This window comes from Microsporum canis, genomic scaffold (genome assembly GCF_000151145.1).
Source record: "Microsporum canis CBS 113480 supercont1.3 genomic scaffold, whole genome shotgun sequence".
NCBI lineage: Eukaryota > Fungi > Ascomycota > Eurotiomycetes > Onygenales > Arthrodermataceae > Microsporum > Microsporum canis.
Genome location: NW_003299167.1, coordinates 103,212 through 129,670, shown reverse-complemented (window position 1 = coordinate 129,670; position 26,459 = coordinate 103,212). Strand labels below are relative to the sequence as shown.

General features: G+C 50.6%; 12 protein-coding genes across 12 annotated transcripts; 8 read left to right on the top strand and 4 right to left on the bottom strand.

Annotated features, from left to right (window-relative positions):
- Positions 1–114: 114 nt before the first annotated feature.
- On the top strand, positions 115–841 carry MCYG_02888 (conserved hypothetical protein; the record flags this gene model as incomplete). Its single annotated transcript, XM_002847336.1, has 3 exons — positions 115–502; positions 568–635; positions 704–841. The coding sequence occupies 3 exons, from the start codon at positions 115–117 to the stop codon at positions 839–841; spliced, it is 594 nt and encodes a 197-aa protein (XP_002847382.1).
- Positions 842–4,520: 3,679 nt separating this feature from the next.
- MCYG_02887 (proline-rich antigen) lies at positions 4,521–5,319 on the top strand (the record flags this gene model as incomplete). Its single annotated transcript, XM_002847335.1, has 3 exons — positions 4,521–4,680; positions 4,737–4,875; positions 4,936–5,319. 3 exons carry the CDS (start codon positions 4,600–4,602, stop codon positions 5,280–5,282), a joined length of 567 nt encoding a protein of 188 aa, XP_002847381.1.
- Positions 5,320–6,452: 1,133 nt separating this feature from the next.
- Positions 6,453–7,600, top strand: MCYG_02886 (uncharacterized protein; the record flags this gene model as incomplete). The annotated part of the gene is made up of 2 exons (XM_002847334.1): positions 6,453–6,708; positions 6,762–7,600. 2 exons carry the CDS (start codon positions 6,453–6,455, stop codon positions 7,598–7,600), a joined length of 1,095 nt encoding a protein of 364 aa, XP_002847380.1.
- A 148-nt stretch (positions 7,601–7,748) lies between these two features.
- MCYG_02885 (ATP-citrate synthase) lies at positions 7,749–9,272 on the bottom strand (the record flags this gene model as incomplete). Its single annotated transcript, XM_002847333.1, has 2 exons — positions 7,749–8,773; positions 8,832–9,272. The coding sequence occupies 2 exons, from the start codon at positions 9,270–9,272 to the stop codon at positions 7,763–7,765; spliced, it is 1,452 nt and encodes a 483-aa protein (XP_002847379.1).
- Positions 9,273–9,855: 583 nt separating this feature from the next.
- On the top strand, positions 9,856–12,133 carry MCYG_02884 (ATP-citrate synthase subunit 1; the record flags this gene model as incomplete). Its single annotated transcript, XM_002847332.1, has 5 exons — positions 9,856–9,983; positions 10,050–10,166; positions 10,276–10,465; positions 10,518–11,613; positions 11,703–12,133. 5 exons carry the CDS (start codon positions 9,856–9,858, stop codon positions 12,131–12,133), a joined length of 1,962 nt encoding a protein of 653 aa, XP_002847378.1.
- A 506-nt stretch (positions 12,134–12,639) lies between these two features.
- On the top strand, positions 12,640–13,300 carry MCYG_02883 (Rpp14 family protein; the record flags this gene model as incomplete). Its single annotated transcript, XM_002847331.1, has 2 exons — positions 12,640–12,871; positions 12,954–13,300. The coding sequence occupies 2 exons, from the start codon at positions 12,640–12,642 to the stop codon at positions 13,298–13,300; spliced, it is 579 nt and encodes a 192-aa protein (XP_002847377.1).
- Positions 13,301–13,407: 107 nt separating this feature from the next.
- MCYG_02882 (Atpbd1b protein) lies at positions 13,408–14,604 on the bottom strand (the record flags this gene model as incomplete). The annotated part of the gene is made up of 3 exons (XM_002847330.1): positions 13,408–14,055; positions 14,149–14,249; positions 14,316–14,604. 3 exons carry the CDS (start codon positions 14,602–14,604, stop codon positions 13,408–13,410), a joined length of 1,038 nt encoding a protein of 345 aa, XP_002847376.1.
- A 254-nt stretch (positions 14,605–14,858) lies between these two features.
- Positions 14,859–16,057, top strand: MCYG_02881 (mitotic checkpoint protein BUB3; the record flags this gene model as incomplete). Its single annotated transcript, XM_002847329.1, has 3 exons — positions 14,859–14,868; positions 14,936–15,191; positions 15,259–16,057. 3 exons carry the CDS (start codon positions 14,859–14,861, stop codon positions 16,055–16,057), a joined length of 1,065 nt encoding a protein of 354 aa, XP_002847375.1.
- Positions 16,058–16,195: 138 nt separating this feature from the next.
- Positions 16,196–17,075, bottom strand: MCYG_02880 (ribose 5-phosphate isomerase A; the record flags this gene model as incomplete). Its single annotated transcript, XM_002847328.1, has 2 exons — positions 16,196–16,629; positions 16,700–17,075. The coding sequence occupies 2 exons, from the start codon at positions 17,073–17,075 to the stop codon at positions 16,196–16,198; spliced, it is 810 nt and encodes a 269-aa protein (XP_002847374.1).
- Positions 17,076–18,048: 973 nt separating this feature from the next.
- On the top strand, positions 18,049–19,831 carry MCYG_02879 (NEDD8-activating enzyme E1 regulatory subunit; the record flags this gene model as incomplete). Its single annotated transcript, XM_002847327.1, has 2 exons — positions 18,049–18,408; positions 18,488–19,831. The coding sequence occupies 2 exons, from the start codon at positions 18,049–18,051 to the stop codon at positions 19,829–19,831; spliced, it is 1,704 nt and encodes a 567-aa protein (XP_002847373.1).
- A 300-nt stretch (positions 19,832–20,131) lies between these two features.
- Positions 20,132–21,531, bottom strand: MCYG_02878 (uncharacterized protein; the record flags this gene model as incomplete). Its single annotated transcript, XM_002847326.1, has 2 exons — positions 20,132–21,390; positions 21,459–21,531. The coding sequence occupies 2 exons, from the start codon at positions 21,529–21,531 to the stop codon at positions 20,132–20,134; spliced, it is 1,332 nt and encodes a 443-aa protein (XP_002847372.1).
- Positions 21,532–23,529: 1,998 nt separating this feature from the next.
- MCYG_02877 (conserved hypothetical protein) lies at positions 23,530–25,836 on the top strand (the record flags this gene model as incomplete). Its single annotated transcript, XM_002847325.1, has 5 exons — positions 23,530–23,678; positions 23,734–23,799; positions 23,831–23,931; positions 24,008–24,349; positions 24,440–25,836. 5 exons carry the CDS (start codon positions 23,530–23,532, stop codon positions 25,834–25,836), a joined length of 2,055 nt encoding a protein of 684 aa, XP_002847371.1.
- Between the last annotated feature and the right edge of the window lie 623 nt (positions 25,837–26,459).

Here is a 26,459-nt window from a genome sequence, read left to right as displayed (position 1 = left end):
GCCAAAGAAGTGACAACGATTTGGGAATACTCACGCGGTGGAACAACACCATACAATCGAGTACTCAGTAGCCTTCTGGTCGAATTAAACCCACAAATTCGTATATCTATCAGCATGGCACCCCGCCGAAGAACCGGAGACTCCAGCGCATCGCGCAAAAACAACCAGGCAACCCTCCAGTTCGGCACTCAGTCAAAGGTATCAAAGCCATTCTCGAGCGCATCGATACCCGGAAAGGACTTGGAAAAGGGGCCTCTATCGTCTAAAGAGATATCTCTGCCTACTCACTTACCGGCAGCAGCGAAACAGCATGACGGCCAGCCTGCTACCGACGTTCAAGAAACTCCAGCATCAACCACTTCCACTGCTGTCGTGCAGGAGCAAGCCAGGGCCGAGGTAGCGCTGCCTAAGTCCGAGGAGGACCAGCGAGCAGAAGCGCTGACTGTTAAGGACTTGGATGAATACTGGCGGGCAGAGGAGAGGAAGCGGACAGCAAAACGAGGTATACCGTTCGCCTTTTGTTCTACAAAATAGTACGGAGAGCGTACGAGCTGACCTGTTTTACAGTACATCAAGCAGATCTAAGCTTGGAAGAGAAGATTTTACGGCACTTTGACCTTTGCAGTCAGTATGGTGTAAGTTGGCCTTTTTCCCTAGCAAGGATAGAGAAAGTAGCAAAGCTGACTCTGTCATAACATAACAGCCATGTATTGGAATTGCACGGATAAAGCGCTGGAGGCGAGCCCATATGCTTGATTTAAATCCGCCGCTTGAAGTCCTTACGGTTCTGCTCAAGGAAGAGACCCAGGAAAAGGCGTATGTAGACGAGTTGTTATCGTGATACTGCGTTCAATTGGGTATCTCCATTGCTCTGTATGATTCTTCTTGTTCTTGCTCTCATTTTGTTTAGGCACTGCTGGACAGCGATAATGCTTCATTTTTCCTAGCTTGTTTGTTTCCTCCAGTTTGGATGGAAGAATTGGCCAATCCCGATTAGATGATTTCTTTACTTCCCTTTCTCGCTTGGAATCACGGGGCATGTTTTGCTTTTTGGGCATCGGCTTGATGCTCGGGACTTTTGAGGTTGGAATCAATTATAATACCCTTTTTTGTTTACCTTTCGTCTCCTCATTCTACCATGGCAAACATATAAGAACGGCAACAATTGAACTTGTCCATTGAGATTGTGATGAGCTGGCGGATGCGTTGTCACACAGCAGGTATGGTCGAAGTGCGGATGGCAATTTTCCTGTACTTGTCCTGGCATCTGGACTAGAGAATGGGGTTTGTTCTTCCGCCCTTCGTCCAGCCCCCTCGTTCACATGAAAAAGGAGAGACAGAACGGCTGGCGGTTCGATAGAAGACGGGAAAAAGACCTGGGGAATGGCGTTTAATATCCTCGGGACAAATACTCCATCTGAATCCGTCTTTCGCCCATTACCCCGGATTAACAAGCAGGCGGAAGACCAGCCCCCTTTTTTTATATTTTTGCCTCGCATGGCCTTGGACACCTTCGGCCAGCCTATGCATGCAGGGTATCGTAAAGAGTGGCTCCCCCATCCTGGAATCTTTTATCTGCATGATATGCACGGATAGAGTTGCATGTTTGTATGTATAGGATTAGAGAGTTCTCATGGGTTGTGTCAGAGTTCAATATCAACCCCTTCCCGAGCTGCAAGACGAACCAACCGGACAGCCTGACAACCTGACAGCATGCATGAAGCTCTTCCTTTCGGTTCTTAAAGAGGAACTAAACAATATTCACTCATCCTTGATGTGCTGGATCCTCGCACGCAGGAACACCAATCGAACGCCAGTCCAAGGTTTGCTCCCATACTATGTATTATACAAGTAAAGGGGGGAAGGGGAGGCTGGGCTCTCCTGCTCGCCTACATAGTACATACTTGCCCTGGCTTACCCCCTTTTTTCCTTCTCACCGAGGTTTGACAGACAATGAGCCAGCGATCAATATCTACTATATGTATGTATGTACCCAACGGCTGACATGACCATGCATATACAGCTAATAATTTCATACAATGGAACCTGCATCTACCAAGGCATACACCAAACATAGAACACAGCGAACACCAGCCAAGAGAAGAATGAAACACCGACATGTTTTGGAACCAGGCTTGAGCTTTTCGCCTTCGCCATCCATCACCATCGCCGTCGGGGGAGGCTGTGAAATGCTACATCCGTAATCGCGACGATGTATGTAATACGATCGTGACAAGATATATTTTGTTTCTCCCGCGGTTACTCGGCTACTCGCCTTGCCACGAACTCTTTACCCCGGCACGCTGAATGCGACGATGTGACGTTATCCAGACGGAGCCATCGCCTCTTTGGGGATCTCCGGCCTTGGACCTTGAGCTAGGATCGGATGCCTTTGCTCACATATTTCGTGTGTCAAGCAGGGAGTCCATGGCATGAAGGGCATGAATCAGTGCTCAATAATAATGGCACTCTTATAATATTCCGTGGGACTTTTGCAAAAAAAAAAAAAAAAAAGTACGGAGGGAGAGTTGAGAGGAGCACAAAATTACCCCAGATCGGGCTTTTTAATATACATATATACCATGCCATAACGTTGGTGAGTTATCTGAGGGTCCCCCTTCATGGATGATACGACAAGTGGCACAGCTAGCCATCGTTATTTTCCAATGTGGCATTCAGTCCAATAGCATCGTCTGTTACTATTAATCGATCGAGATGGGTGGTTGGATCGATCATCATCGTTTGAGGAGAATCTCTCTCAGGCGAATCGACCAGTTGACACAAATGTGTGGTATTTATCCAGGGCAGGTAATCAGCAGGTGAGCTTCGAGCAGGGCAAGTCGGCTCCCTACTCGCCCAACCACCAACAGCTCAAAGGAATTGAAGAAAAAAGCGGTTTACGGTATACGAGACGCCTGCGCATCCCCTACCGGGATCTCCACGGGTAAACATTAGTCTCTTCCTCTCATGGCTAGCTTCTTTCACTTCGCCTACATCTTGCGTCGACCACAACGATGAACAAGAAGTCGATGGCCAGTAGGGATGCTCCATGTGGATACTGACGTGAGACATCGACCCCAGCCTCTCAAAAGGACTTCTCGTTTCTTTTTCTTTTTCCTTTTTTCTTTTTTCCTTTGCATAAACAATGCCATTCAGGATGCTGAGAAGGGATGGCCAAGCGGCTTCCCCGTTCCAACCGCCGCCAGAGAGAGAGTCATGGAGATCAGCCACGGAGAAGAGCGATAAGACCACCGCCAACTACAAGCCAAGAGCTTTATTGGCATTGAATATCATTTCGAGAAACATGGAGCGCTAGGGAGGGGTGAAGAGAGATGTGGAAGATGCAATGATGTGCCCATAACCCTATCGTTATGAACAGGGGTTTCCTTTCCTCCCTTAGCCAGTTCGCACGAAAGGGATAAGTTCAACCGCTCCATTTATCTTTACACGGAAGGACTTAGCAGCATTACTAATTCTAACCAAATGGTCAGAAACAGCGAAGAACTGGATAAGGGGGAAGAAAAGCTTGACTGTCTCCTTTTCAAGCGATCGGATCTCGTTTGCCACTCAACAGGCTTCGTACTTACGGAAGTACCTATTATGTATGTGTGTACATATATATACATACATAATGGAGCATATATACTTCCTTCAGAGCTAAGAGTGAGCCTGGGGTAGCCCAAGTGAACCAGGTCTCTCTCGAGAAATGAAAATAGCATCTCGCTAGTCCCTCTCTAGGTTACGACGCCTCTCCACCCGGGGTAAGAAGAGAGGTGCGAAGATTATACCCGAGCAAGTTACATATATGGATACATGATCACATACTCAGATGTGTGCCTGTGTATACTCTGGAACCGCGGTACAGTGCATACGTCCCTCCAGCTTGCATCACAGCAACCCCTATTGCTGTGTCATTCTTTGCCGTCACTGTAACCACACAGGATCAGCTCATGGCTCCATGGTTACGGGGTGAATGTACCTCTTTGCTATGTACATGCTAAATACTTATATCGCAATATATGAACAGACAATTTCTGGTATTGCTGGGCCGCCCGGATATTAAAGAGGATGCATGTGAAATTTTCAGACATCGTTTCCTCGAATCGTACTATGGATATCGTTTCCCCAGCCCGTCCTTTTCGTTTCCTCACCCTGGTCCCATGTGCTGAATAAGTCTCCATCCACGAGAGAAGGCCCTTTTTTTTTCTCCTTCCCATGAGCTCTCTCGCTGGCCGATGAACTCGAGGGCGTGGGGTATGGAGCCCTTTCTGTTCCCACTCCTTGCTTTAACCTGCTGGGGCTTGGATGCTGTTGTTCCTTTTCTTTTTTGCCCTCTCTTTGCTTTTTCTGTTATTATTTATTGCCTCTTGTTATTTTTTAATTTTTTTTTGCTGTTTGTTTTTTGCAGTTGAAATCCTTTTGGTGGCTGTTCTGGAGAGAGATATAAAGCTGTTCCATCCTCCTATTCTTCCATATCTCTCCCCCTTTCTCCTTTTCATCCTACGCAACAGCTCTAAATCTTTGACACTCGTTTCGTCGTTCAACTGTCGTTTACGCTCGCATTAATACAAGGTCTCGTCTTTCCAACAAACCGACAAAATGAAGTTCTCCCAAGCCGTCGTTGCCCTGGCTGCTGCCACCGTCGTCTCTGCTCAGCTCCCAGACGTCCCACCATGCTCCGTATGTTGTCTCTTGGACGAATTAACAAATGAACTAGAACTAACATCTCTCTCTAGCTGAGCTGCTTCGTTGATGCTCTCGGAAGCGATGGCTGCAGTGACTTGACCGACTTCAAGTGCCACTGCTCGAAGGCAGAGCTCCCATCTAAGATCACCCCTTGCGTCAAGGCCGCTTGCCCTGTGGAAGACCAGATCAGTATGTTTGTCCATGTGCTATTGTTCGCTACGCATTTTTCAATACTAACAGCCGTTATAGAGGTCTCCAACGCTGTGGTTGACCAGTGCTCCAAGGCTGGCAACCCCATCTCCATCCCCCCAGTCGGAGAGTCCTCTTCCGAGCCAGCTGAGTCCTCCACCGAAGCTCCAACTGCCTCTCCAACCGAGTCCGAGAGCACCCCAGCTCCCAGCACCACTGCTGCTCCAACTGGCACTGGCTCCCCATCCGGCACCGGCGCTCCAGGTGGCCCATCTGGCACTGGCACCTTCACCAACACTGGTGTCCCAACCCAGTCCACTCCCATCTACACCGGTGCTGCATCCGGCCTTACCGCCAACGTTGGTGGTATGGGAGCTGCCCTCCTCGCCCTCGCTGCCTACTTGTAAACAATGTGACCCAAACCTATGTCAATTAATAATTAATCACTTTTTTCATGTCTCTTGATAAATTCCCCCCGTGTCCTACCGGACATCGACGACCTAATAATATAAATCCACTTTTCCGAAGAGAACCCGGATGACTTGTTTTTAATGCTAATTGTTTAATTTCGGAGCAAAAGCGGTTCTCTATGGAAGGTATCTAAGGGGGATTTCTTGTATATAAGAATGAATCTACTCAACATACATCGTCATATCATCTCCATCACCAACCTTCCTTTCCTTTTTTTTATGCTACATAGCAATATGTCATGTAGACACGGCTCGCTAGTCACGAGAGGACCCAGCTTTTTGACATTACACAGCTCCATCTCACAGCTCCATCTCACAGCTCCATCTCAACTGAGAGGCTTACGTGTATTATCATCGATGTACCATGGATAGTACATATCACCTGCATCAAGCCGATCGTGGGCGGTCTAGACGAGGCTGAGTTTAGAGGAGAAACACATAGTAAAACCACCATCTCAACCCAAAAAGAAAAGGCCACCAAGGACAAGAACGAAACAGCAGATTACACCCAATTACACCTAGATCGGTCACTATTGAAATATTTCTTCCAAGCTGGCATCTTTTGCCATTCATGCGGCAGTCCACGTCGCACCGGAAAAACCAAGGCTTTGCTGGCCCGTGGTTGTACGGAGTACATACGGATAACTATCAGATTCCGCCAGCCAGTGATTAATAGCCCGTCTCTGGTCCTGATGCAGGTTTCCTTGGTGCCACGCACTGCATGTTTCTAACTGCATGTTTCTAACTAGAACGATAGCCGTCTGAAAGGTGGCAGGAGGCTGTCGACGATACCCTGGGTACCGAGAAATTATATAGGAGCTGAAGTGCGACGGACGGGTAGATGCAAAACGCAGCTACAAGAGTCAAGATTGACAACCCGATATCGTGCCACTCTATGCCTTCATGCGGATCGTATATGGCTATCATCGACGAGACTGTCTGTTGCAGCTGCTCTTGTTTATGGTCTGAGATGGACTGCTCTTGCTGTCTATACATAGATGGTTCAAACACAGCCCTTCATCGTGGCCGGCCGGCCGCCCACACACGCCCGTTTTGACCGTGATTCAATAGGATCCGTTTGAATATATGGCGTAGCTACTTGGCAAGATGGAGGTTTTCATAGAATATGAATCATTGGTCTCCGAAGAGCTCTCAGCCGAAGGGTCTAGTTTGATTCCCTTCCCCGTCAACGTCGCTGCGAGCCCCTTCGTCCATGACGCCGTGACGTCGCTGCCCTGGCCAGCGGTGTCTTCGGTGTTCAGCCACCTGGTCCGGCTACCGAGCGAGAGGACGACTCCTTGCGAGGGTAAGGGGCGTGGTCGAGGCAACTGGACTCAGATCGTGACCCTGATGGCGGTCAACAGTGAGTGAACCTGCCTTACAGGTGACCGGGCTGTAGGGCTAACGGTAAGGTAGGATCGTGGTTCTCGATCATGCGAGGCCTGCTGATGGCGGCACCCATGGAGGCAGTGCTGGATAATTGCCCCGAGAGATGGGCGCTCAAGTCGCTGGAGATCAACCTAGCGCATATGCGACAGTGCAACCATCCGGCGACGATGTACACGAACGGGCTGTCGGACATCAAGACGCTCCCCTTCGACCATCCGGCCGTACACTCGACGGTGACGAAACTGCTTCCCCGAGCGGTGGCACGCAACTTCCGATATGCCACGCTCATGCTCCTTGAATCTGGTGCTCATCCTGCCGCGAGAGACCGACACGGCCATTCATGTCTATACATTGCTGCCGAGAAGGGCCTGCTGGAAGAGCTGATGATACTGCTGTCCTCGCATCAGCAGCGCAGCCTGGACATCGACATGGACAGCCCTTCGGCCGCGGTCGGTGCAGCCATCAGTCGTAGATGGGCGTGTCTTTCCCTGCTACTGGAAGCGGGCGCAGACATGTACCGGCCTTTTCGACATGGTGGAGACGGCCACCTGTATACGCTACCTACGTACCTGGCTGCCTATCCGAACCTGAGCCTGCTGTGCGCGCTGCTGGATTGTGGGATGAATGACGATCTGCCGGACAATCATCCAAACAACCTGATGATGCTGCTGATACGGGGAGGCAACCTGGTGATGGTGCGGATCCTGTTGAACGCAGGTTGGACGGTGCACCACGTAGCTGACGAGCTGGAGCATAGGGGCTGGGCCTGTTCGGAGCAGATACGGAGAGAGCTTGTGCATTACAGGATGTGGCCGGCCTATCGGCCAGAGGAGGCAGACATCAAGGAATTGAGCGACAATAATTAACCTGTAGTTTTTACACGGGAACACTGTTTACGTCGAAGAGGGAAATAAATTGGATAAAATGAATTATTCTAGTATTATGCATGAATTTTTTTCTTATCGTAGAAGAATTGACGTTTTTATCGTTGAAGGCGGAAGAAGGTAGGTAAACGGAGGGGAGAGAGGCTAACAGCCAAACTCCTTGATATCGGTGGTCTTGCCGCTGAGAGCCAGAGGGACGATACCGGAGACGTGCATCTCAGGCCCAAAGACGTGCATGTCCAGATGCAGCTCCTCTCCGACGGCCTTGATGTTCTTGAGACCCTCCTGGTAGTTTGGACCGGCTCTCCTGACCCAGATCTGAGTCTTGTGCTCGACAAGGACGGGAGCGACCTCACGCAGGGCGCGGATGACGCCCTTGAAGGTGGTGGCCACGTTGGTGAAGTTGGCGATACCGCCGCCGATGAAGAGGACCTTGCCTTCGGGCCGGAGGGGCGCCCTGAGCATGAGGTCGAGGACGGTGCGGGCGTAGTTGTATGTCTGGGTCTCAGTGGGAGCGCCCGAGTACTCACCGTAGTTGGCGAGCTCGGAGACGTGGCCGGCCGAGGCGATGGCGTCTGCGTAGACGACAGAGGCACCACCACCGGCCACCAGGGTCCAGATGCGGCCGTTGGCGTTGAGGACGGTGAGCTTGAGAGAGGCGCCCGTCTTGGCGTCCATATCGGAGATGTACCTTTCTTCCTTGCTCATCTCACGGCCAAAGGGAGCCGGGAACTCCATGGGCGGGCCGGCATCGATGGTGACCTTTGCAGCCGCAGTAGCGGCCAAGCCGAGAGCAGCAGGGGAGCGAGCGGCGGCCCACTTGGTGCCACACTCGAACTCTGCGGTCTGGTCGAGCTTTGCGGCCAGGTCGAGGAAGTGGACGGTGGCCGAGGACTTGCTGGCATCAGGGATGACGACCAGGGGGTTGATCTCGAGGTAGGTGAACTGGCAGTCGACGTAGACGGCGTACAGACGGGTGATGAAGTCGACCAACACGTTGTGCAGGCCCTTGGGGATCTTGCTCAGCAGGCCAGCCGCGATCTGCTCGTTGCTGGGGTACTGCTTCAGGTTGACCGGCACCAGCAGCTTCTCTGCTTTGGCATCGACATCCCCCACGTCCACTCCACCTTCGTGTGTAAACAATATCCAGTCTCCCTAGACATCATTAGCATCTTGTAGCAGCAGCAGCAGTAGTATAGCGGGGCAGTCTTACCTCCCTCACTGAGTTGATGTTGATGTAATACTCGGTGTCCTGGGGATGCGGGACAAAAGGCTCGACGAGGAAGTGTCTGAGGACGCCGACGACGGTCTCTACCTGCTGCTCACGCCCTGCCCTCTCTGCTATCCAGGCCCTGGCCTCCGCCCACGTCTTGTTGAGTGCGAGGAGACCGCTCTTGCCCCGACGCTTGATGAGCTGGTCCGGCTTTGCAACGAAGCGGGCATCCTTGGAGAGCAGCCAGGGATAGGTAGCCTCTGCCTGGTCGAGGACAGCCTCTACCGCGACGTCTGGGGGGAAGTCGAGCGAGGCGAGCTTGGGTGGAGGGTTGTGGGAGGCCGCAGGAGACAGCGGAGAGGGCTTGATGACGGGGGCGCGGGTGAGATGGTAGTTGAGGATGGCCTTGCCGTCGGCCTCGTAGATGGACTTTGCTGACATGGTCTCTTCTCTATCTTCTGTATCTTCTGCTCTTCTTGTCTTCTGTGAGCTTCTTCTTGGTCTGCTGGTATCGTGCTGTGTATGTGCGAGAGAGAGAGAGAGAGTCTTGTGAAGGCGAAGTTCTCGGGTCCTTTTTTTGTATATGGAAGAAAAAAAGGGGAGGAGCTGAGAGCTGTGTGTGGGCCGTTGGGGCGGAGGTACCTCGTCTCTCACCTGTGCTTTGCGCGTAAAGCAAGTACCTCTTGACCAAGCTTGCACTTCCCACCAAAAAAACCTCTTGTTGAGCCAGCCTCGTCCGCTTCGTATATTTTCCGTTTTAAAAAAAGGGCAAAAAGAAGAAGAAGAATAGATTAAATATCGAGAAGACGAACGAAAGACTTCCTCCAGCCGACGGACTCTTCTTATCCTCCGTCTTCTTCGCTTTTCCTCTCTTCCTCCTCCTTTCTCGCCCAAAGAAAAAGGAGCTCGTCGACTCTTCCATCTCGCAGCTTCACCACCCACACAACCACGATAGCTACGTCTTCGCTACGTCTCTACTACGCCTTACCACGAATACATCGACAGCCATAGATAATATTGCAAGATGGGCGCCGCAGACTCCAGCGGAAACCTCTCCGCCAACGACAACATCCGCCGCTTCACCGCAGCCTCCCGCCCGCTCACTCCCCTCGAACACAACCTCTTCCACAACAAGACCAGATGCTTCGTCTAGTATGTCGTTTCCCCCCTCTTGCCGTATATACAGAGGCAGAGATATGGAGATGCTGACCCGGACAGTGGAATGCAGCCCAGGGCCGTCCAGGGGATGCTCGACTTTGACTTCATCTGCAAGCGGTCGACCCCCTCCGTGGCAGCCATCATCTACACCTTTGGCGGCCAGTTCGTCAGCAAGATGTGCGTCTACCCCATACCCTCTTACCCTCTTATATGTATATATACAATGGGTGGACCATGCTCTCTGGATATACAATGCTTGGATAGAGGGGAGGCTGACTTGAGCTAGGTACTGGGGAACGAGCGAGACGCTGCTGCCCGTCTATCAGGACACCGACAAGGCCATGGCCAAACACGCAGACGTCGACACCGTCGTCAACTTTGCCTCCTCCAGATCGGTCTACTCCTCCACCATGGAGCTCATGGAGTTCCCCCAGATCAAGACCATTGCCATCATCGCCGAGGGTGTTCCCGAGAGGGTGAGTTTTATATTCTGCCATTACGTACGTGTGGGTTGCTGATGAAGTGTAGAGGGCCAGAGAAATCATGGTGAGGGCAAAGGAAAAGGGCGTGACCATCATCGGCCCGGCCACAGTTGGAGGCATCAAGCCCGGTGCGTTCAAGATTGGCAACACTGGAGGCATGATGGACAACATCGTCGCCTCCAAGCTCTACCGCAAGGGCTCCGTCGGCTACGTCTCCAAGTCCGGCGGCATGTCCAACGAGCTCAACAACATCGTCTGCCAGACCACGGACGGTGTCTGCGAGGGTGTCGCTATCGGTGGTGACAGGTACCCCGGAACCACCTTTTTGGACCATCTCCTCCGCTACCAGGCCAACCCGGAGTGCAAGATCCTCCTGCTCCTCGGCGAGGTCGGCGGTGTGGAGGAGTACCGCGTTATCGAGGCCGTCAAGAACGGCACCATCACCAAGCCCGTCGTTGCCTGGGCTATCGGTACCTGTGCCAGCATGTTCAAGACCGAGGTCCAGTTCGGCCACGCGGGTGCCTCCGCCAACTCTGACCTCGAAACCGCCGTGACCAAGAACAAGTCCATGCGTGCTGCCGGGATCCACGTCCCAGACACCTTCGAGGACCTGCCCGACGTCCTGGCGGACGTCTACCAGAAGCTCGTCAAGCAGGGCACCATCAAACCCCAGCCAGAGCCCGTCGTGCCCAAGATCCCCCTCGACTACTCCTGGGCCCAGGAGCTCGGTCTCATCCGAAAGCCTGCTGCTTTCATCTCCACCATCTCCGACGACCGCGGCCAGGAGCTGCTCTACGCCGGCATGCCCATCTCTGACGTCTTCAAGGAGGACATTGGCATCGGTGGTGTCATGTCCCTGCTCTGGTTCCGTCGCCGTCTCCCCGCCTACGCCTCCAAGTTCCTCGAGATGGTCCTCATGCTCACGGCTGACCACGGTCCCGCCGTTTCGGGTGCCATGAACACCATCATCACCACCCGTGCCGGCAAGGACCTCATCTCCGCCCTTGTTTCCGGTCTCTTGACCATCGGCTCCCGCTTTGGTGGTGCCCTCGACGGTGCGGCAGAGGAGTTCACTCGTGCCTTTGACAGGGGCCTCTCCCCACGAGACTTTGTCGACACCATGCGCAAGGAAAACAAGCTCAGTAAGTGCTAACCTTATATATCCTTACCTCTCAACCTTCCCTTGTCCAGCCCACAAGTCCCGAGAATCCTAACGAGTGATCCCTGCTAGTCCCTGGCATCGGCCATCGTATCAAGTCTCGCTCGAACCCGGATCTCCGTGTCGAGCTGGTCAAGGAATACGTGCTCAAGAACTTCCCTTCGCACAAACTGCTCGACTACGCCATCGCCGTCGAGACTGTCACCACCTCCAAGAAGGATAACCTCATCCTCAACGTCGACGGCTGCATCGCCGTCTGCTTCGTAGACCTCATCCGCAACTGCGGCGCCTTCACCCCCGAAGAGGCCGAAGACTACCTCTCCATGGGCGTGCTCAACGGCCTCTTTGTCCTCGGCAGAAGTATCGGTCTCATTGCCCATTTCTTGGACCAGAAGCGTCTGCGTACCGGCCTCTACAGACATCCATGGGATGACATTACCTATCTCCTGCCTACCTTGTCCAAGGGCTCTTCGGCAGAGGGACGAGTCGAGGTTAGCATCTAACCTTGGTCACTTTGAGACGAACAATAAACATGATATCAAAACGATAGATGGTGAGAGTTGGAGGGTAGATATTGCAGCACGAAAAATAGTCCATGATAATTAATATTCTTTTTCTGTTCTTTTCCCCCCTCCCTCTTCTTAATAACGCAGCATGTAGTGGGCCATCTGCCTGTATCGTTGGATGCGGCCGTAGATGCCAGAGATCTTTCGCTATACAACATAGAAAGGGACGGGCAGTTCAAGGCCATCAGCTGTCTATTGGTGGATCTGTTGCGCCTTCTATGGCAGTTCTTTTCTATATCTTCCTCTTTTTTTCTCTACTATGTATGTCTTTCCGTAGCTTGGGTAGTGTATTATTTATTTGTTATTATCCCAGCATGAAAACTAATGTTACAACCACCAAAACTTCCCAAGATAAAAAATCATCGACATCGACATCAACATCGCCAGTAAATAACCAACACCAGGACAGCGACAATTGATTATATACCCATCGATCTTCGAGCATGGTCCGTCTTAAACATCGTTATCTGCTTGTCAACATTCTCTACCCGACCCAGACAGGTTCGGAGCAGAAGCACGGAAATGAAAACGACTTCCACCTACAGGTCCATCGCCCGACGGCGGATGCACTCACGCCGCAGGCCCTCGCTAGGATGGTCAGAGAAAGCGTAGCTGAGATGTTTGGTGACTGGGGGATGGGCAAGCTGGGAGGTGCTGGCGCCGGTGCGGTCAGTGGTCTGTACCCTTCGTAGCTACCGAGTGCATATTATACAAACATATATATACACGTTCGTGCGTGTGCTAACCGACTGAATAGTGAAATATCTATCGCCTGCGACGTCAACAGCTATAATACGATGCCCTCGTGCGAGTTACCGTCTGGTCTGGTCGGCCCTGACTTATTCGTCAAGCCTGCCGCCAGCGTATCGGGCTTCCGCTGATGGCCAGCGGCAAGGGTGTGTCTTCCGTGTGGTGCGAGTCTCCGGTACGATGAAGAAGGCAGAGCTAGAAGCTATCCGGAGGGCTCGCGCCGAAGTCGTCAGGTTAACGAAGGAATGGGAGAACGGGGGCAAGGCTGCACTAGAGGGCATGTTTACTGATGGCCCTGCTGCGCTAGACAACGGGATAGAGAGTGAGAGTGAAGACGACAGCGACGCTGATTGAGCCATGCTTGACTCGGGTGAGTTTACAAATGGTGTGTATCCTGGCTATCTCCGTCTATATTTCCCCGCATGATAATACCCTCCATGTTATCGTTATATCGTTCATCATTATTTGTTTTTCCTTACAACCTTTATGCCGTTGTTGGGCGGAATATTCGACATCAAGTCATCTATGTCCATGCCGACGTCGTCCCTCGACGCTGCTTCCTCCCTAGCCTTGGCCTCAGCCTCCCAGTCCTGCCTCTCTTTCTCATCCCACTCATCCTTCGCATCTAGCCATCTCTCCTGTACATCCTTTACATCCATCACTCCCATGCCTTCTCTAACTGCGACTTGCCAGACTGTATCGTTAGCTCCTTCTGCGGATCCGAATGCATATCCGCCCGCGCGATCAATCGCATGAAGTAAGCTCATCATGCTCTTCTTATCCTCGACTGCCAAGGTCTCGAATCCTACCAGGCTGAAATCCTGCACCAACTCAACGATGGCGGAATTTAGTGCATCGAACTTGGAATTCGCCAGCCACGGCGCCTCCTCGTTCAGATGCGGTATAAGGTGGGAGAGGTCGTGGACTTCGGTGTAGAAGTCCAGATTAAACGGAAGGGGGGGGTATTTGCTGAGGTTATCAATCTTGGTGAGAACGTTGAGATGGGGGAGGTCCATCTGAAGCATCGCCCGGAGTGATAACAGCAGAGCGGAGATGTACATGGATGGGAGAGTGAGGTTGTAAGAGTCAACCAGGTGTACAACAACTAGCTATGGACAGGACAAGAGTTAGCAAAATGGATTATTACTTATGCAAGCTGAAAAGGGTTGCCAAAGCCATTCAAATTCTAGGGCACTGCACACTCTATACCCAAGCTTTTGAATCTTGAAGAACATGTTGCGGAGTGAGCCGTGATGCGTAAATATTTCCACTTGGCCGGGGCAATCGAACAGGACATAGTCATCTACCAAATATCAAATATATCGTTAGAGGGTCGAGATGTAGCTTGTATATAAAAATACTAACGTACCTCCGAGGTTCTGTAGCCCTTCTTCGAGCCAGTCGAAGTTCTCCTCAAGCTCCTCTAGCGCATACAAAACAGCCCCGTTGGGACCAAGAGTATCTTCCTTCATGATCTCTTCTAGCGTGACGAGCTCTCGCACGTCTACTGCTGGCGTGTATGAAGTCTGGTCGTTAGCTGGATCAAGATTGACAATAGAGCATTTCCTGCCAATGGCAGACATGAACTGCTGCATTCCATTGCAGTATGTTGATTTCCCGGACCCAGGAGGGCCGATCACCAGCTGCGCGAACGGCATGACGCCCGTTTAATGCAGAGATTGGTTTTTTTAATGCAACTTCTGTTCATGTATTTATTTATTCTTGCTACCAAACCTTTGAAGTCGCAAAAAGAGAGAGAAAAATGGAAGAAGGCGGTGAGGGGCGGCAGAAAGAAGTTCAAAAACCATGTTTGATAACTATAGCGAACTAGATATTTGAAAAGTTGAAGCAGCTTTGAGAAGTCCAGGTTTCCCCGTTAACTAGATATAAGGACACTACGTGATTTTAATAGATGGCTTCTAGTGTGTATTATTTCTTTTTATCCGCTTGACTTGACGGTAGTATCTCGTGCTAACCATCCATCGATAGACCATTTTGCGGTTGAGAATCCGCCCTCGGATGTGATATCAGCAGTTCAATTCTCTCCAGAGCCAGACTCGACACGCTTTGTGGTATCATCATGGGACAAGAATGTATACCTGTATGATCTTAGAGACGAGAATGGCACAATTGGCGAGGGGAAACTCATACAAAAGTTTGAACATCGCGCACCGGTGCTAGATGTCTGTTTCGGTCAGAATGAGGATGAACTATACACCGGCGGACTGGATTGGGATGTTAGAAAGTCAGTATTGGCGTCTCACGTTGATGAACATGCGCTGACAACACGCTCTGTGGCACTTCCTTTACAGGATCGATGTACGAACTTCTACTCAGACGGTGTTAAGCTCCCACAGCCAAGGCGTAAAGTCCGTGGTATACAGTAAAGAGCACGGTTTGATCGTCTCTGCATCGTGGGATGTGAGCCTACATATACATAAAGCCGATGGGAGCGTCGCGCCTGCCACGATCCCTTTACCATCGAAGCCATTCTCTCTGTCCATCACACCCACCAAACTCGTCGTCGCCATGGCCTCGAGAACGCTGCACATCTACGACCTCAAATCACTAGCTATGTTTTTAGAACAGTCCGGTAGCCAGCCTCCAGCTCACACACTTGAGCTAGAGCCATGGCAGCGTCGGGAGAGTAGTCTCAAGTTTATGACCCGGGCGGTAGCCTGCATGCCCGATGACGCTGGCTACGCATCATCGAGTATAGAAGGACGCGTAGCAGTGGAATGGTTCGACCCCTCCGAAGCATCTCAAGACCGAAAGTATGCATTTAAATGCCATCGACAGAACGTGGACGGCGTGGACGTTGTCTACCCTGTCAACGCCCTTGCATTTCATCCTATATTCGGCACTTTTGCTTCCGGAGGTGGTGACGGAGTTGTTGCATTTTGGGATGGCATCGCAAAGAGGAGGATACGACAGTATCCCAAATACCCTTCTAGCGTGGCTGCGTTGGCATTTAGCTCTAACGGGAAATATCTTTTGGTTGGTATCAGCCCTGGATTCGAGGACGAGAAGGACAACGTCCCTGAAGGCACAGTCAAGGTCATGATTAGAGAACTGGGCGAGACGGAGGCAAAGGGGAAAGGGACTAAGTAGCACCAATTCTCTATATTACCACAGACTATATACCAATGTAATAAGGCACTGAAATTACTTGCCTAATGCTTTCCCCTACCTAGGCCAAAAGAAGGAAAAAAGAAAAAGGACATGAGCATGCTAAAGCAATGAAAGGTTCTACTTTGCCCTCTTCGAAACAACCGTCCCGTCCGTATATCCAAAGTAGGCTGCAACGGGCTTCTGTCCTCCTACTCTTCTGCTGGCCTGAGCCTGAGGGCCGGTAGGCCCACAGAACAGACCTACTTCTAATACACCAGTGATGGCATTGATAGCATTGGCCAATTTTTCTACCTCCCAAGCGCCACCTTCTGCCTTCTGTCCAGCTGCAATATCAGACGGCAAGAGTAGTTTAGGGAACGGTGCATCAACGATAAAGAAAGACTGGTCCGTCTTCACTGGGCCTGATTTCTCGCGGGGATTTTGCCGAAGGAGAGGGTTCGGACTCCCCAGTAGTTTTAATTCATCTATTACTCGACGGGCAGCGAGGGGTGCGACCTCAATCGGAATGGATGGCCAGGAGGTGAGCAGACGGCTTTGGTTTTTGCGCCAATCTATCGAGCAAATAATACCAGTCAATGGAAGGGCCCTTTATTTTTATTATTTGTATAGAATTATACATACCAGCGACGCAGATGAACTCCTTGGCCTGTAGAGCAACCAGCTTCTCCTGGAATAAGCAGGCTCCTCCACCCTTTATACAGTTCAAGTCGTCGTCAACCTCGTCAGCACCATCAAACGCAGCATCCAGCACCGTCCCCTCTGGCAGAGCGTCAAAAGCAATGGCTGTTAACCCGGCATCGACAATTAGTTGGTTTGACTGATATCCGGTGGGCACAAAGCTTGTGGCCGAGGTGTCAATGCCTAGTTCTTTTATAGCTTCGACAACGTAGACGATGGTAGTTCCGCTGCCAATGCCTATGAATTTTGCGTCTTTTGGGTAATGGTTCTTCACTGCCTCAGTAGCGGCAGCTCGTTTCGCAGCTTCTATATCTGCCATATTGTACGTAGGTAGATTCGTGGATAAGAAGCGAGGTTGAGGGCAAGACGGTTGAGTATATACCTTTCTAGTCAAGGCGTAGAAAGATAGCTGGCGGCTTTCTGGTAGGTAAAGGTTTGTCCAGTTTATAGAATGCGTCCACAGGGGGGAAGATGACTTTGAAATCTTTGTTCTGGTAAGCAATTGTTAGTGTGAGGAAGTAGGGAACTTTGTGGAGAAACAGGGCGTTCTCGGAAAGATGGAAGGGTTCTCCGCCTATCTCAAGCAGCTCTAATGACAGAATCAAAGCAGTTCAACTGTCTTAAAATACTTCTTGGGTCGGGTCGGAGTATCAGAATAGGTCTGAGTGAACTTGGAACTGACTTCAGTATTGGATATTCTCTTTTGGAAGTGTTGTTTAAGAAAGAGGAGAATGCCTTCAATCACAGGGCAATATGGCCCGTAATAAGGCGCATCTATATACTCACAGAAGGTTCCTCGATGCTGATATTGATTTCATAGATCTGGCGGTCTCAAATCTATATGTAATTTTTTTGGGTGAGGGGTCTTTTATTCTCGACTGGGCTGTAAACTAGTTGCAGCGTAGTGTATGTGTTAAAAGTAGTTGACCACGCGGAGTCTAACTGCCACCCAATCCTCTTAGTATACACAGCGAGTGAGACGAATTGTGATCTTTCAATATCTTCCATCCAACGAAAGACGTTGAAGCCGTTTTGAGGAAATCAAAAAAAGATCTCGCTTTATCGATAAACCAAAAAACTCCCTCGGCTTAAAATCACGTGATAATTTCTCTGATTATATAAGCTGGGATTTGTTTACGGCGGGGCAAAAGAAGAAGAAGATGAAGAAGGCTGGGGAAGAAACGGTTTATATCTCTAAACGAATAGCCTGAAGGACGACAGGATAGAGCAATTCGGGCCTTGAAGCCGCCATCTCGGCCCGTGTGGAACTCTGGAAAGATAACCATACGAAGATGACAACTCACGCCGAACCTACCGCGAAGGAGAGGAAGTACGATCGCCAGCTTCGACTATGGGCAGCCAGCGGCCAGCAAGCTCTAGAGTCCTCTCGAGTGCTTCTTATAAATTCCGATGGCCCGGTAGATAGCGACGGCTCTGGGCTGGCTGGTGTTGTGGGCGTCGAAACCCTGAAGAACCTCGTCCTGCCCGGAATAGGCGGATTCACGATTGTTGATCCTGCAACTGTCTCTGAACCGGATCTAGGGGTAAATTTCTTCTTGACTGAAGACAGTCTGGGTAAATCTAGGGCAGAGGAGACGTGCAAATACCTCCGGGAATTGAATGAGGATGTTGACGGGGCGTCTTACTCACTGGTACTGTACCTCCATTTAAACATATGCAAAGCTGATGATGACCCTGGACGACCAAACGCTGAGAAGGGTTTATTTTTAGCCACTTTTAGATGTCCTTGAGGATGAAAGCTTTCTTCCCCGGCACCAGCTTGTCATCGTCTCTGGGCCTATGAAGCAGTCCACACTTCAAATTATATCACAAGCTACAAGGCGTCTTGATATTCCCCTCATTTATACACACTCAGTAGGGTTCTATGCATCATTTTCACTCCAACTTCCGTCCGTTTTCCCCGTAGTCGAGACACATCCAGATACCAGCTCCACCGAAGACCTTCGTCTAACGGACCCGTGGCCAGAGCTCGCAGCGGCGGCTAGAAAGGCGGAGAATTTGGACAGCATGGACGATCACCAGCATGGACATGTACCATATTTAATACTTTTGCTACACTTTCTAGAGAAGTGGAAGGCCAGCCATGACGGACAGTGGCCCCAGAATTATCGCGAAAAGTCTGAATTTAGGGACATGGTTAAATCTATGTCCCGCACTAATAACTCTGAAGGAGGCGAGGAAAACTTCGATGAGGCTGTGGCAGCTGTTTTAAAGAGCATTGGCCCTTACTCTCTAAGCAGTGATTTGCGCAGTGTTTTTGAGATGGAAGAGTGCTCACAGTTAACAAGTAGCTCGTCTAGCTTCTGGATAATCGCATCGGCGGTCAAAGAGTTTTATGAGACGCATGCCGTTTTACCCTTGTCCGGTTCACTACCAGATATGAAGGCTCAGTCTGCGGATTATATCTGGCTACAAAACATTTACAAGTCAAAGGCTCGAAAAGATGCTGCTGAGGTCTTAGCCACTGTTCGGAATTTGGAGAGCAAACTGCGAACCGACCTAGCGGGTGCAGCTGTATCCGATAAGGAGGTTGAAACTTTCTGCAAGAATGCCGCTCACATCAAAGTGATCAGGGGCCGTGATATCCCGATTTTACCTCTGACAGATAAAAGTGAGGAGTCGACACGGACACTCGATACAATTAAAAGTAGCCTTTCAAATCCTGACTCACTTGTTCCCATATTTATCGCTCTCAGCACCCTCGATAGCCTGGTAACGGAATTTCAAGAAAAGGGCTATTTATCGACAACAGATGGGCAGTCGTACCTTGAAAACCCCAATAATTGGACAACTGCGCTTTCCAAACTCCTTGCTGGCCTTGGACTGGGTGAAGGTGGCGTATATGAAAGTGACGCTGATATCAAGACCCGGATTGAGTCAGCGGTCTCGGAAGTACAACGAGCGGGAGCTGGCGAGCTTCATAATATTTCCGCCATGGCGGGAGGCTGCGTCGCCCAGGAAGCTCTCAAAGTGCTCACCAGGCAATATGTACCCCTTGACAACACCTTCATACTTGACGGAGTAAGATCGCGGGGAGAAATGTTCAGGCTTTGACAAGGATGTTACTTGTAGTTGTAGCCGTTAGATCATTAATATACACGTATATGAGGGTTTATCTTCGTGGTTGCAGTATAACAGCCAAGACACATGAAGTTGATAAGCATCTATGTATGTAGAAGGCTCATGTCAATACCAACATAGATCAAACAAATTGAATGAACGGAACGGGTAAATTCCCTCCCATATACATATGACATGATTATAATACATCGCTAATTGTCATTAGATCGAAAAAAGAGAGAGAATATCTGCGAATCTAGAAATGGGGAAGGGTATATATAAAATAAATGGTCGTTACAATAATCCCACAAGCCTGCCAAAAATAACCGCTATAATTATACCAATGATAAGTGTAAAGTTTATATCACCAGTTGTCCGTACAGCAAGACTATGGCTGGATGAGGAGCCGCCTTGGGAGACTGTTGGTCTCGGGGAGATGGTGTTGCCCGCACTGTCAGTTCGGATACCCTCGTCATCTCCCCCGTCGGTTGGGTTCGGGGTCCCTGATATCAGCGGCGGAGAAATGGTAGGATCTGCACCTAGGCGGAAGGTGGTATCAAGATAGATCACCTCTGATGGGTTTACGGTAAATGTGTGGCCGTCCACAGCGAAGGTGGTAGGCATAGTATTGCTGGTGATGGTGGTGCGTGACGGGCCGTTTCCAAGAGTGATGGAGCCAGTCTCTTGTATGGTGATGGGGACGCCACCCAGGTCGAACATGGTCCGGGTGGGGATTGGATGGGAAGGGTCCGACCCCGAGGTTATAGGTCCTGGATCTACCATAGAACTACCAGACGACTGGGGGCCTCCAGAAGAGTTAGTTGACTGGGGGCCGCCCTGGGAACCTCCTTGACTGCCTTCCCGACCGCTTTGGGAGCTGCTCTCGGAGGCTGCCTGGCTAGTTCCCTGGCCAGCTTGAGTAATAGGAGTGGTAGTACCGCCGTGAAGACCGCCGTGAGAGTTGTCCGGAGAGCTCCCTTCCGACTGCTGGGACTTACCAGACGGCTGAGAACTACCCGAACCGCTGGTTGGCGAATCCGTCGGGGGAACGTTCTGGCCAGCCGCGCTGTCTGAACCGGTCTCCTTAAAGGAGGGCGGTGGCTCGGGGGAAGGGATGCCTAGGATGGTGGTCTTCTTGGTGACACTAACGGTCGATATTAGGGGAGCCAGGGAAGGGACAAGGCCCATCTTACAGCGGCTGGGCGGGCAGCTGAAGGTCGAACAAGGTGGAGGAGGCGTGATGAGAGTAGGAGGCCCCATGGGCGCGGTGCCAACGGGCTTCATGGTATGTACTTCCGTGATGGTGGTATACACGATCTCTGGGGGTCTTGTGGCATAGAACAGCTCCCCGGTACACTCTACCGGTAGCATTGGCACATAGGTGATGGGACAGTGACACGAACCAAGGTCCGGGAGCCATGATGACGGGCTCAGAGGGTCTGCTGTTGTCGTACGTGAGGTGTTGATGTTGGTGTTGTAGGGCGGAGGAGGAAGAGGAGAGGTTGAAGCAGAGCCAAATATATCCGACACTATCTCACGCACGACGATTCTACCTGCAACCATCAGCTGTCAACCTCAAGCCTTGGGGATGCGCACACTTGATAATAAGGGGGAAAGATACCGTCATGGTAGTGCCAAGGGTATCCAACGGCCGTGGAGGAGCCCATCAAGGCCAGAAGTAGTATCTCCTTCATTCTTTCTCTCTTAATCCCGGACAACAGAAGGTCTTCTATGAGAGCATCGCCGTCAAAACCGCGCAATAGCAAGAAAGAAGAAGAGACGGACAGCCTGCGAGCCTGCGCGTTTTTAGAGCCGAAATGAAATAACTAGATGTATACGCAGCACAAGAGTCCAAAAAAAAAAAAAAATAAGAGGCCTGGAACGAAAAATAAAAGAATGGCTACGCCACAAATTGATTGAGACTATTAAAAAGAAAGCGACGCCAGTCAACGACAAGACAGCAAAAAGAAAAGACAAGTGACAAGTTGAACAGGGAGAAGAGACAAGGTCAGTGTCGGCGATGACGGCCGAGAGAGGCTGAAGAGGGCAGACCAGGCCCTGGTATTTTTGGATATGCCGTTGAACAGATCGAATCCCACGATTATATCGGCCATACATAGTAGGGCAAGGGGAGGGGGACAATACGGGACCAGCAAGGAGGCCCTAAGGCTGAGGGCCAGAAGAAGGGGGAGAGAGTCTGCCCGGTGTTCCTTTTTGTTTCAAGGGGCAGTGTCGGTACAAGATAGATGGTTGCTTCTTCGACCATCTCAGGTCCCTCTCTCCAAAGGAATGTCCAGCTTACGGCTTGCTCCCTCCAATTGGGCGACGGTCCCCTCACGGAGCATGGCATGGTTCTCCCCTGATCGTCTCTAAGCGAATGGCGGGTACGTATACAAGACGGAACGGCGAGATATGTCATGTTCACTTTGTTCGTCTTGGAGACCGGAACTGGCTTGCTTGAGCCAACCATCCTATACACGGAATAGCGTTCTACGTGACTATGGCTTGCGAGCCCGGAGTGCTGTATAGCTAACGGGGAGGAGCAGATAACTGCAGGCGACTCGATCATCGGCATCGACACTGGGTCGGCCCGATGACATGTTCTATACGGAGCACCCGTATGTAATACGGGTTATTCCCTGGCGGAACTTCCTTGCCACTCAGACAAGAGAGGGAGAGGTGCTGATGCTGATACTGGTGCTGATGCTGATACTGGTGCTGATGCTGATGCTGATGCTGATGCGGATGACTAGACATGGATTGTCCGACTTCCCTTCCACTCATGCCGGCTCTATACTCCTACCCGATGGGACACATATGGTGGTGAGATCCGGCTACAGTCGCTGGCTTTACTTCTTCGGTATATGTACAAGTTATAGGTACTTTCTGGGGAACCCCTGACGCCGGTTATGCAGCTCGCCCTCCCTTTCCCACGCACGTTATGAACCAGTTCTCTCCAAGGAAGAAAAGCAGTCACTGACAACGCTCTGCAGATTAATTTTGCAACGTCTTCATAAGCAATCCTGGCGAGAACCGATTTCACGTATTTCTTGTCTTGACTATGAACTTGAAACAACGCTGGCGACGCCACCACACAATCGCGCCAGGTGGAGGCTGACTTGGGCCAATTGACAATGGAAAATAACGATAATTACGGAGTCTTAATACTTTGAGGCGGTTTTGCTGGATGAGGATCAAAGTGTCGTTGACTCAAAGGCCCCATTCAACTACGTATGGCTTGCAAAAAGATGCACAGATGCTATCTGGCCTGCGCTATATTAAAACGATCTTCAAAGCGTATTTTTATATATACATCCATCACCGTTCGTACCAGGTTCAAGGTTTTTTATGGCCCCTAGACGACGGTTTCTAACTAGTCTCTTGAGGAGAATGGCTTATCCAAACCCATGCCCTTGTCACCACCCGAGAGGAAGAAGCGGAAGGGAGGCAGTAGGAAAGGATTGTAAGGACCCACGACCGCCGAGCTTTGGTCGACAGGAAAACCGTTTCTTTCTTTTTTTTGCCCTCTTCCTCCCATTCCACCAGGTTTGATTATCTTCTTCCTTCCCAGCAAAATCACGATGCGGTCATGGTCTAGCAGGCTGCTGTCTCATATCCTTCAAGTTATGCATTTCCCCTAGGGCACAACCTCGACCTCTCCTCATGTCCGGCCTGGTTCAAGTGCGCCGACCATGCGCATGAGTCCTGTCTCGTTCGGCCGCCATATTCCTTGGTGGAATCCTGGGCTGGCTCTGATTATCTTCATATTGTCGGACTGTGAACTTGCTGCTGCCGCCATCTCTTCTTCTGCGCCATTGAGTGTTACTCCGAGTTCAAACTGGTAAACGTCGGGCTCTGGTCCTCTCTGTGTAGCATATCTGATAGTCTTCATATAGGATTGGATATGATGGCTCGTGGAGCTCGTATGTTCTCGCTCCAGAGACAGCCGTTCCATTAAAACGGTATATTCACCGGCTGACTGTTGATTTCTAGACTATCCATTCGGGTCGGAACGCCATCGCAGTGGTTACAGGTAATACCGAACACAGGTTCATCGGAGACCTGGGTAATCGGGCGTGGTGGGTGTGATGCCAGTACGTTACCCTATCGACTTTGCCGGGGATTGGAAGGTAGGAATTGCGAATAGGATATTCTAACACGGTGATACAGCAATGCGATGTCGAAAAGAACGCGGTGGCCTGTTTCTCGCAAACGCTTCTACCACTTGGGCACATGTTGGCCTCTACGAGTTGGGGAGTAACCTCCAACTTGGTGACGCAGGTTACGGCGACTATGGTTACGATGTCATCGGCTTAAACAACGATGCATCCATAGCGGACCAGGTTGTCAGCATGGTCACGACTGTCAAATGGTGGATTGGTTCGCTAGGACTCGGCATCACGGACACCAATTTCACAGATGAAAACAAGCTCTCTCTCCTGAGTAGCCTAGTACAAAACCAGAGCGTGGTTCCTAGCCATAGCTACGGGTATACAGCCGGCGCTTTTTATCGTGCGTGTTCCCCATGGCATGAACCCCCCGTGCAATGCTGTTGGGACCTGTTCTAACTGACCTTTATGCTTTATGTTTGAGGATAAACAGAGATGAAAGGTGTACCGACCTCTCTCACCTTTGGGGGGTTTGATAGAAGCCGATTTACCGCTAATGATGTCTCCTTCTTCCTATCACCAGACAACCTGCCCGCTGTTACCATAAAGTCAGTCAAGATTGGGATTGCTTCGACGTCGAATGCAAATTTGCTACACGACGACCTTACCATCGACCTCTCCGCCGTTGGCACCTTTATAATCGACTCGTCTACGCCATTTTTATGGTTTCCGGAGCAAATTTGTGATTCCTTCGCTGGCAAGCTTGGCCTGGTCTATAACGATACCCTCGACCTCTATACTTACGGGCCTAATGGCTCGACCTACGACACAATCGCTAGCTCAAACGTATCTTTCACCTTTACCGTTTCTGACCTCCCAGGCTCGTCCAAATCTGTGGACATTACTCTACCATTTGCTGCGTTTGACCACAAGCTTACTTATCCTTATCCGGGCCTTGATCGAAACCAAACCAGTGACGGACTTGGCTATTTTCCACTTCGACGAACTAGTGACCCCAAGAAACTTACTATCGGAAGAGTCTTTCTCCAAGAAGCATACCTAACAGTCGACTATGAACGGCGCAATTTCTCTATCTCCCAGGCCACCTTCAACCCAGATTCCGGAATTAGCATGGATCTTGTCGCCATCACCCCTCCACTAGATAGTACATTTCCGGGCTCACCTAGTGAAAACACAGAACGAAGGATATCCACCGGTACTATAGCTGGGGTGACTGTTGGCGTTTGTATGGGTGTCATGATCGTCTCCTTGACTGCCCTGTACTTCTTCAAGAGACAGAGGTCCAAAGAGCTAGCGCTCAGCAAAAAAGAGGAACGCGCACCCCGGTTCACGTTTCCTTGGAAATTCTGGCGCGGACCAAGTTCTCCCCCAATGCCAGCAGAGTTAGTCGCGGATAAGCACCACCCTGTCGAGGCTGACAACGCGGCTGTTCGTTATGAACTGCCGGCAGCCGCTCCCGCCGAGCTGCCGGCATCAGAGGTCTCGAGCTGCGGGTACGGAGACATGCAAAAATTATCTCACGATATAGACGTTGAAGCAAACGGAAATCCGCCTTTGAGAACCGGAATGCAGTACCAGCAACTGCCCTCCAACCCATCGGAGCAGTATCTAGTCAGCCCGGTGGGACCAGGTTCGACCCTCGGCACATCAGAACTAAATAACAGTCTTGGCATCCCATCTCCCATCGCTACATCCACCAACTCCACCTCTCTTTCACAGATACGACCTGATTCGTCCCCTTCACTACTAACTTTCAACCGGACGTTGGAACCACCAGCTACGGGTACAGAATCCAGCGCCCCTGAGAACCCTCAGCCTCAAATTGAGCCGAACCAAAACCTCACAAGGAAATTCAGTTGGGAGCAATGAATCAACCACACTCCAAGGTAGACTTAACGGCACCATCCCCCCTTTTTTGTCTGTTTTTATACTCTCTAGAGTCAAACTTATACCTGTATATACTTCCCTCATACCCTTCCTTGCATATTTCATTTATACACTTTTTGCATTGTTCTTGACGCCATGGGAATCTGCCTCTTCCTTTATGACTCTTAGCGGTTTTGCATGTATCTGTATATTTATTTGGATCTAGTTCCTTCTTGCTAGTACAGACATACGATGATACCTCTTTTGCTCTCCTTGAATCGACAGCCTACGATCTATCGTAAAGAGTTTGAAGAGGACTTGGGGTCCGCCTCACTCCAACGCTTAATTTCAAACATCTAGACTACCTGGCTTTGGGCTATATGTTGGTGAATAGAGATATGGAAGTGTTGTGGCTTACCTCGGTACTATCAACTGCCATTATATTTAACATATAGATGATGGGGACGACCCTCGTGATGCGGCTGAAGGCTTGTTCCGGGCTTATGTTGTTCCGTTAGCTGGCCAAAAACGGCCACACTCCTTCAGGGACTAAACTGGTATTGATATAGCAAAGACCAACAGCTTCATGTAAATCTCTCTTCTTTTCTATACTCTACTTCACATAC